This window comes from Phascolarctos cinereus, unplaced genomic scaffold, assembly GCF_003287225.1.
Source record: "Phascolarctos cinereus isolate Bilbo 61053 unplaced genomic scaffold, phaCin_HiC Scaffold_3;HRSCAF=262, whole genome shotgun sequence".
In the NCBI taxonomy this organism is placed as follows: domain Eukaryota; kingdom Metazoa; phylum Chordata; class Mammalia; order Diprotodontia; family Phascolarctidae; genus Phascolarctos; species Phascolarctos cinereus.
The window spans coordinates 146,160,719-146,171,081 of NW_027555736.1; the positions used below are offsets into that span (position 1 = coordinate 146,160,719).

At 40.3% G+C, this 10,363-nt stretch overlaps 1 protein-coding gene across 1 annotated transcript in view; it reads right to left on the reverse strand.

Moving 5' to 3' along the window:
• The window catches only part of LCTL (lactase like), a 32,910-nt gene extending 23,890 nt beyond the window's left edge, over positions 1–9,020 (reverse strand). The window contains 6 exon segments of the mRNA XM_020982918.2: positions 143–271; positions 2,708–2,817; positions 4,561–4,648; positions 5,321–5,484; positions 5,910–6,058; positions 8,933–9,020. Coding sequence (XP_020838577.1) covers positions 143–271; positions 2,708–2,817; positions 4,561–4,648; positions 5,321–5,484; positions 5,910–6,058; positions 8,933–8,940 — 648 coding nt within the window. The 5' untranslated portion in view covers positions 8,941–9,020.
• Between the last annotated feature and the right edge of the window lie 1,343 nt (positions 9,021–10,363).

A 10,363-nucleotide genomic window follows, 5' to 3' on the forward strand; every position in this document is an offset into this window, starting at 1 on the left:
TATTCTTTGTCATATGGAATGATTCTCTTGGAGGGGTGAGACAGGGATATTTGAGGAAATCTAGGCAATATAAAAACAAAAAATCAATTAAAAAATGTTTTTAAAAGTAGGGTCCATAGCTCAGAAAAATAATTCAACTTACCCAAGGATCACTGAAAGTTATCCAATGCTTTACCTGGTCCCCAAACTTTTCAAAGCATAGATTGGCATAATCATTGAAGTAGGTGACCATGCTTACATTCTGCCAACCTCCAAATTTGACCTGAAGCATCTGGATGCATAGGAGGGGAGAGAGAAGTACATCTCTGAGGACCCCGTCATGAAAGACATTATTTAGAAGCCAATTGGGAAAGAAAGGGAAGGAGAAGGGAAGAAATATTTAGTAAGGCCTACTATGTGCCAGGAACTGTGCTAAGCACTTTATTATCTCATTTGCTTCTTGCAACAACCCTGGGAGGAAGGTGCAATTATGCTCTCCGTTTTAGTTGAGGAGACTGAAGCAGACAGAGGTTAAGTGACTTGCCCAGGGTCACATAGTTGGTAAGTGTCTGAGGCCAAATTTGAAATCAGATCTTTCTGACTCCAGGCCCTGTGCTCTATCCACTGTGCCGCTGTGGATGGCTTTTTCCATTTGCTGTGGCAAAAAACAAAAAACAACCCCCCCCCAAAAAAACCCCATAAAAACAAAACAAACAACCCCCCCCAAACAAACAAACAAACAAAAAACCCATAGTCATAAGGAAGGTGTCTTATGGAGTCTTGTTACAGGGAAATCTTGTTAAAGGTATATGATATAAGCAAAAAGGCACTCTGGAACTGGAGAAATAACATAAAAATATTAAATGAATAAAAAAAAAATTAGGAGAGGAGCTTAGCCAGAAAGCTAGAATGCATGATGAATAAAAAGAGGGGGGAATGAGATGAGAAAAAAAATCGAGGTTATTATTTCCATAAAGAACTAGTCCTTCATTAAAGCCTCTAAGTCTTACTCCACTGCCTCTGCATATTGTAGAGGCCACCCAATTCTTAAATGCTAATGCGCCAGTAGCATGCAAGCAATGATGGTATCTACTAAGCTGGAAAGATTTTAAAGTCAGGCCTAAGAACAGTGCCTGTTGTTCAAGGACCAACCTAGCTAAATTTGGAAAGGTTCTTCACCAGCATGGTTACAGGATGATGCATTTTTCAGCCAAGGTCAGGTAAAGGTCTTTGATTTTTTTTGACATTAAAATAGGATCTTCATATACATTTTTGGATATGGCCAATATGGGAACTGGTTTTGCTTAACTATTCACCTTTGTTATAAGGACTTTCTTCCTTCCTTCCTTCCTTCCTTCCTTCCTTCCTTCCTTCCTTCCTTCCTTCCTTCCTTCCTTCCTTCCTTCCTTCCTTCCTTCCTTCCTTCCTTCCTCCCTCCCTCCCTCCCTCCCTCCCTCCCTCTCTCTCTCTCTCTCTCTTACTTTCTTTCTTTCTTTCTTTCTTTCTTTCTTTCTTTCTTTCTTTCTTTCTTTCTTTCTTTCTTTCTTTCTTTCTGTCTTTCTGTCTTTCTTTCTTTCTGTCTTTCTGTCTTTCTTTCTTTCTGTCTTTCTGTCTTTCTTTCTGTCTTCTTTCCAAATGTTTTTGGAAAGACAAGGGAAGAGAGAAAATAAAGGCTTAATTGAAAAAATTATTTTAAAAATGGCCTTCAAATGTGAAAAGATTGTGAACACTCATCTAGTTCATTCCTAAAAGTTCCTTTGGACTATAACATTCTGTGATGTCAGTTTATAAATGAAGAAACTAAGATGCAGAGTAATTAAGTGGTTATGTTAACAACATGAGAGTATTACAATATGTCGAGACAAAAAAAAAATAAAGCCTATTCGTTAGCCCATTTTGCTTGAAATGGTTTGAAAGGAACCAACTCCAATAAAGTCACCTTTTCTTACCTCCCATCATATCTCCATTTTTTCCTGTCTACATTTTGTTTGTACATAGCTGTTTACATGTTGTCTTCCCATTGGATTGTAAGGTCTTTGAGGGAAGGGCCTGGGGCTTTTTGGCCTTTCTTTGTATCCCTTTGTATCTTTGAGTGTAGTACAGTCTCTGGCACAGAGTAGGTGCTTAAAAAAATTTGTTGACTTCACCCCCAAACCAGCATTACTTTTCTACTATATAACTATGTGTATACACATACACAAACACACACATATATGTATTTTAAATCAGGACCCATAATTTCATCCAAATAGGGAACTCAAGTAGAAATTCCTTCTACCAAATGCAAATGGACAATTTTACTCTGTAACTTATCGTGTTAGAGAAAAGGCTGGGGAGTTGAAAGATTAAGCAATTTTCTCAACGGCCCACACCTCATATGTGTCATTGGCACATGCAACAAACACACATGTTTATGTGCAGGGTGTCCCAAAAGCCTTAGTACCATTTTAAGCTTTTAATAATAGGAAAATAAATTATAAATAAAATAATAACAGGCCCTTAGACTTTTGTGACACCTTATATACATACACACAAATACGCAAATAATACGCATATACATATATACATAACCATAGCTCTCATTTTCTCATTTTCTAAGACCCCTGGGCCAAATATCAGTGCAAAGATCTCTTTCAACCCACCATCTGTGAGGAAAATGGACATTTCTCTTGCCTCCTTGTCCATTTAGGTCCTGACTCTACACCCCCTCCCCTGTTGTCCCCTGGACCTGTGGAAGATCCCAGTGGTAGAGGGTCACAATAGGTGTGATGCCATTTTCCAAAAGAGTGTCAATGAAATCACTGTAGAACTTGATGCCCTTGCTGTTCACATAGTCTGCTGTTAGAAAGAGAAAGGGAAGCGTGTTATTGGTGGGTTGGGACCTAAAGCTTCCAGTCTTCTTCCTGCATGAGGTCTGAGAGGGTCAAGTCCCTGCTTAAAAATCTGCAGTGCTTCCCTCCTCTTGCTTCTAGGATAAAATATAAACCTCTTTCTAAAGAAATACTACTTTTCTTTTGTAAAATCCTTTTCAGACTTCCTTGCTTGAAGGTGGGTTAGGTCAAAGACAAAAGGCCTTTTTAAAACAAAAATTAATGAATTTGTTTTTAGTTTTCAACATTCACTTCCATAAGATTTTGAGTTTTAAATTTTCTCCCCCTCCTTCTCTTCCCCATTCTCCAAGACGGCATGCAATCTGATATAGGCTCTACTCATGCATTCACGTTAAACATATTTTCATATTAGTCATGATGTAAAGACGAATCAAAAGGCCTTTCTTGAGGAAATGAATTAAGAGTAGATATCAGCCTTTTAACCAAGAGTATCAGTAGCCTAAGCAACATTATTGCCTTGCCTCCAGAAGTGATTTAAATGACAGGCCTCAAACCAGTCCTCGAGTTATGGGAATGTCTACCTCAAGCACCATCCCTGGGGGAATGGGCGGACAGAAATAATTTATTCCAACAGCCATGAAGGCAGCTGAAGCAGGCACCGTGGAGCACTGCTTAGAACTTGGTCAGGCACTGAAGATGCCAAGGTCGTCCACTGCACCCTGGGCAATCACCAGCCATCTTGCCTTTTGCCCTGGAACGTCAGTGACTCAGGAAGAGAAAGTGAGGCTGAAGACTGCATGGCTCTGCCTCACTTAAATCCAATTCACCGGCAAGTCGAGACATCACAGTGATGTCACTGATCCTCTTCAAAAAATGAAGGACCAATAACATCTAAGGACAGTCATTTTTTCTCCATTTCCTAAAGCTAAGGCCCATCCCTCCATTCATAAAGGAAAAATATGGACCACTGGGAAGAAACCCTTTTCAATTCTTGAAGGGAGAAGGCCAGGTAGGAACCAAGTAGTTATTACTGTTTTGGAATTTGAACTAAAATTCTATTTTAACATATTCTTTTTCTTTTTCAAAATTCCCATAAATAGTATCTCGAATCATCTTGGGGTAGAGAAACGTGTCTGCACACATAGAACTATGCCAGTTTGGACTTCTCTCTCTCTAAGCTAGAAATGCTTTGATATTAGGTTAATAATAAACTAAATGTATTTTTTTCTAGTAGACTTGTGCCTTGCAAAAAAACTCAGAATACAGTGTTTTCTTTGACAGAATGAATTGTTAAACATTTACTACAGATGATAACAAAGTAGGTGATCTTTTCCTCATCCCTCTATCCCAGTAATGGACAGCTGAATTCCAAAACAGACTGATCTCCCTGAAAATGTTGCACCTAGCCCTTCCCCAAATTTCTTACCTCTTGTAAGTAATACTTCTTTTACCTAGGAGCTGTTAGGTGTTAGTGTTTTTATGAAAGCTTCCGTTTATCTGTGGCCTGAACCACAAGAGAAACCAAATGAGACTTAGCAATCATTACTTTGAGGTAAGCAAAATTTGGAAGCTGCTTGTCCGCCAAAGCATGGAACTTTACTAATAGTCTCCTCTATTGCATCTGAATGAACAATAAAGGTGGATGTTAAACAAGCATTTTGACTATGTGTTCTTGTTACCTTTTGGCCTTTTCAGGGACTGTAGCCTAATGAGGGCATAATTTCACCGGGGAATGTTCTGACCCACTTACCTTTGACCCCTGTGGGTATCAACCGAGGCCAGGATATAGAAATTCGATAGTGACTAACATTCAGCTCTTTCAGTAATTTGATATCATCCTGTAATAGAGACAGGAAGAACTGCTGGAGCAAGGAAGTGAGAAAGATATTATAGTGTCACTTATTAGGCATAGCAGAAATTGACTTAGAACCCCAGAGTTCTTGGGTAGCAGAAAATGTAATGGCTAATAGTCAGAGGCGTTGGGCTTTGGTGCCAAATCTTCCAATTGATAGATATGGGGTCTTTAGCAATCCCTTAGCTCCTACAGTTTTTTTACCTATAAAAAGAAGGTATTTATAATATGAAATGTCAGAACTAGAAGGAACCCAAGACATTATCTCTTCTAGCCCACTTCTGCTAGATGTAAGGAAACAGACCCAGAGAGGTTGTAACTAGCCTAAGCTTAGAGCTGAAATCAGAACTAGAACTCAGGCCTCTTAATTCCCAGTGGTACTCTACACTCATAAATTTGGGGGTTTTGTGTGTTTGTTTGGAGGGAGGAGATCATACAACAGTATATGTCAGGGATTGGAATTGGTTCCAGGACTCCCTGGATGAGAAAACCGAGGCTCAGAGAGACTGATTGGCCCAAGGTCACATAGCTAGAAAGTGGCAAAGCCAGGATTCAAATTCAAGTCCAGTTTTCTATTACGTTCCTATTCTGTCTTCCCTACCTCTTCCTTCCATCTCTTCTCTTTGAGGGGGAAAGAGTCAGCGAAACCTATACTCACTTGGGTTTTGTAGTAGCTTTCACAAGATGAATCAGCCGTCTGGTTCATGAAAACCCTCCCCTTTTGGCGATGAGTAAAGGTGTCCCATATGCTTGGGCCTTTCCCATCTTGGTCCCAGGCCCCTTCGGTCTGGTAGGCTGAGCTTCCAGCACCCCATGAGAAGCCTATAAACAACAGCCTCTAAGTTGAAATATCTCCTCTAAAGAAGGTAGGGTCAGACCCTTGCTAATTCCTCACACTGGGCACACACCCCATTATCTACTGAGGAGTTTGCCTTTGCTAGGATGAGCAGGGATGAGTGGCCAACTTGTTTCTGAAGATGACTGAGCCCAGAGGTAGATTACTAAATGTTTAACACTGAAGCTGCATCATTAATATTTTCTGCATCACTTTCTTAAGGCCAGACAATCAACAACACAATAAATCGATTCCTGAATTGTTGTGTTTGCTGATTTCTGAGGTGTAAAAAGCTCCCACTGAACAGTGTAGTAATTGGCTGTCCCAAGTCAGTAAGGGTTGACTCCAGGACACCACTGACTTTCCCCCACCAAGTTTCATGAATGGAATATGCAGAGACATAGGGACTTACCAGGAGGGAAGGTCCCATAGTAAAAAGAGGCATCATCCCGAGGGAACACTCTGTCTGCCCATAGTCTAGGAACGAGCAGCAGGTGGTAGCAGAGGCTGAAGAAGGCTGTTGTCTTCGAGGTGTCCACTGGCCAGCCCTTCTCCAGACACCTGGAAAAATCCGACAGAAGCTGCAAGTCTGCTTTGAATCTAGTAAGGTACAGCTGGGTCTGCTGTCAGCTCTGAGTCCAGGACCAATTTGGGGCTTCACAGTTATGGGAAGGCATCTCAATATTAATGGCTCACAGTTATGTACAGAGAACAGAGATATATGGCATTCATCACTTCACTTTTCTCTCTGGCTTCCCTGTCCAAAACCCTCCTTCTTGACCATCATTGCCCTGTACGAATTGTCTTTCTCTGGCTTACATTTGTGTCCTCAGAGCTTAGCAGAATTCCTGGTACATAGAAGGAAATTTTCATTCATTCATTCATGGTTTACAAAGTACCCTGCATACATTATCTCATTTAATGCTCTTAGCAACCCTGGGAGGTAGATAGCTCAGGTATTATCTTCATTTTAGAGATGAGGAAACTGAGGTTCAGAAAGTTGAAGTGACATGCCAAAGGTCACACGACCAATAAGTAAAAGGCAGAGCCAAGGTTTGGACACACATTTTCTGTTTTAAAATCTCATGTTTGTCCCATTTCTCCTTAGCTCCGCCTCTAAATGCGAAGGGCTAAACGTGGTGTGTTTCTATGACTGGAGAAGAGGTTACAGGGGTGAGTAGCTGTTCTGAGGACAGACCAAGATGACAGGTGTTCATGCTTCAGAGATAGTGATTCTAGTCAGAGGTAAGAAAGAAATTCCTTATGGTATTGAGCCCTGAAACAGGTACCTTAGAAAAGTTATGTGGACCATCCAAATGATTTAATGCTGCAGAAAAAAGGACATCAAAAAATACTGAATAAGCAAGAAAGAGAAACAATCAAAAATAGTTTTTGTTGAGTCTTGTTTGACTCTTCATGACCACATTTGGGGTTTTCTTGGCAAAGATATTACAGTGATTTGCCGTTTCCTTCTTCTGTTCATTTTACAGATGAGGAAACTGAGGCAAACAGGGTGAAGTGACTTGCCCAGGTCACACAGCTAGTAAGTGTCTGAGGCCAGATTTGAACTCAGGTCTTCCTGACTCCGGTCCTGGTACTCTATTCATTGTGCCACCTATCTGCCCTAGTCAATAATTTGATAAACCCAAGAACACAAGTTACTAGCTGAAGGACTCACTTTTTTTTTCTTTTTTGACTAGGCAATGGGCTTAAGTGACTTGCCCAGGGTCACACAGCTAGTAAGTGTTATGTGTACGAGGCCGGATTTGAACTCAGGTCCTCCTGACTCCAGGGCCAGTGCTCTATCCACTGCATTACCTAACTGCCCCAGAACTCACTTTTGATAAGAATTTCTGGGAAAACTATAAAACAGTGTAGCATAAATTAGATTCAGACCAATATCTTACTCTATATTTAACAATCAGGCCAAAATGGATATTTAACCTGAATATAAAACGTTACATGGTAAAACAAACAGAGGCCAATGGGAGAAAGTAACTTTGAAAATGATGACTGGAGGAGACTTCTCACCCAAACAAGGGAGTGAGACATAAAAGACAAAACAGACAATTTCAATTACATATAATTAAAAAGCTTTTGCCATGAATAAAATCGATGCAGATAGAAGAGAAATTGTCAAGTGAGAAAAGCATTTGGATCAAATGTCAGTCATAAATGTTTGATATCCAAGATACATGGGAAATTAAAGGAGATACATAACAATAAAACTCCAAGAAATAAGTGGTCAAAGTATATAAACAAATTTCCAAAGGATTATAAATGAGTTTTTAAAAACATACTTCAAATAACTAACAGCAAGAAAAATGCAAATGAAAAAACAACTGAAGTTTCAACTCACATACATTATAAATTGACAAAGATGACAAAATACAAGAAGAGTCAATGTTTGAGGGACTATGGGAAAACAGATACAAGTTGGTGGAGCTCTGAACTGCTTCAACTGTTCTGAATACAAATTTGGAGATATGCAAGAAAATAAATGAGATTTTGTCAATATCCTTTGGCCCGGCAATCCCACTGCTGGGCATAAACCCCTAGGAAGCCAAAAATAAAAACAAAGCTTCAACATATACAAAACAATTGTAGTATTCTTTGTAGTGGTAAAGAACTGGAAACAACATTGGAACTTCGGAAACATCAATTAGGAAATGGTAATGAAAAAAACTATTTATATGACTCTAATGGAATATTATTATGTAGTAAGAAATGACAAATACAAGGGATTCTTAGAAACTTGGATAGGTTTGTATGAACTGATGCAGAATGAAAAAAGCAGAAACAAAAGAACATTTGTGTTTAATGATTATAAGAAGCTAAATAAAAAGATCACTAAAAAAAGTCAAATTTTGAGTAAATGAAAAACCGATGATGGTTGCAGAGAATGGATAATGAAGCATCTCTGTTTCCTCACAATTGAGAAGTGGGGAACAAACTGGGATTTTTTTTCTTAAAAAGCAAGGTTTTTCCCCTCCTCAGAAATCACTGTTACATAATAACAAAAAGCAGTGATTTTTTTTTAAATCTTTGGAAAAGACAGAGTCTCTGTCCATAGGAAACTCGCAGTGTGATAGGAGAGATAGAGGGCTTACCACTGGGAAACTCATAATCTGTTGGGGGGTGTTTAAACTTAGGGAGCTTCTAGTCTGATAGAATAAAGCAGGACAAACATGGATAACCTTAAGAGTGCTTCCAAAGCAACATATAAACTACAGCAATACAACAGAGGGTATAAGCTGAATCCCTCAATGCTGACTGGGCACCCTGAATAAACACACTCATAACAGTATCTCCCATCCTGAATGATAGGGGGAATTCTTCCATACCTCCTTTCTGAATCCCCAAGAGAAGTTGGGTGCCAACTCAGGTTTCCTGGCTCCCCAGAACTTCCTTGGAGTGCCCCCTCAGCCAGCTTACCTGGGCATGTCCTTCGCCAAAGACCCTTGCTGAACAACCGGTAATGATAAGAGCAGTCAGGCTACCAGACAGTGACCTTGCTCCTTATACTGTCCTGTGACCTGTGCCCACAACCCCTGTAGCAGAAGCCTCTGGTCAGTTAGCCAAATTGGCAACTTAAGCCTCTAACAAAAGCGAACAATCCATCGATTTAGTCAGTAGCTGCCACGGGAATGCTGAGCTGGTTAGATGAGCCTGAGTCAGCAATGGAATCTAGGATGAAGGCTAAAACCCTGGGGATGATGGTGGAAGGGAGGGAGCAGTACTATGCCTACCCTGGCCTTATATATTCCTGTGTACATGAGGACTTTAAGGAGTATTGGTCAGGTCATCTTTCTTTGATGTGTCTGGCATAATTTCTTATTTCCTGACGTAGCCGCCAGGTGGTGTTGCTGGCTGCTTGCCTGATCTTGTTCAACTCTAAGAAGCAGGCACTGGTAATCTCAAGCTTACCCTGGTGTTAGGTCCTTTATCCAATACCAGGGGCACTCCTAGGAAAAATCAAGCTCTATAGTTCTTGGAGAACTGGCAAACCCTTGGTTCTTTTCTTCAAGGCTAATCTCATTACAGACATGGTCTCTGTGGATCCACCCAATTCGACTCCTTAGATCAGCCTCCATTTCCTTTTTCTTGACTGCTAAATTTCAATGGACCTAACTGTGTGAGCAAAGCATAATGAAGTCAATTGTACAAGTGTGGTATAATTGTATATAGTTCTTTATTTATTACTATAGGAGCAAAAAGAATAAAATCAAATATATTAAAAGAGATACTCTATAGCACAAAGACTTTTCTCACACCCAGCTTTGAAATTCTCTTTGCTTAAGTGACAGAACCAAGATGACACAGTAGAAGGAAAAAACTCTTCCCCTACCCTTCAACTACTCTGAACAGATCTAGAAATGCCACCAGACTGAATCCTGATTGGGAAATCCAATTTAAAAAGTCACAGTGAAGGAGTAGCCAGGTGGTGCAGTGGATAGAGCTCTGGCCTTGAAGTCAGGAGGACCTGAGTTCAAATCTGGCCTCAGTCACTTGACACTTACTAGCTGTTACTGGGCAAGTCACTTAACCCCAATTATTGCAGCAAAAAAAAAAGTCACAGTGAATAATTTTTCCAGCTTTGATCAGCATGAGGAGATAGACTGAGAGGTGTTTGGATACTGGAGGAGCATGCAGGGCAGAATATTCTAGAGCCAGTAAAGGCTGTTGGCCAGGGAAAGAAGAGGTCCTACATTCAGTACAGTGGGGCCTAAACTTGTATAAGATACAGAAAAAAAGTGCCATCTGTCAGTTCTGTTCTGGATCACAGACTGAGGAGGGGACTTGTACCTAGGGGTGCATTCCAGGGTAAGGAGCAGTTGGGACTCCTAGCCTGTGTATCAAGCAATG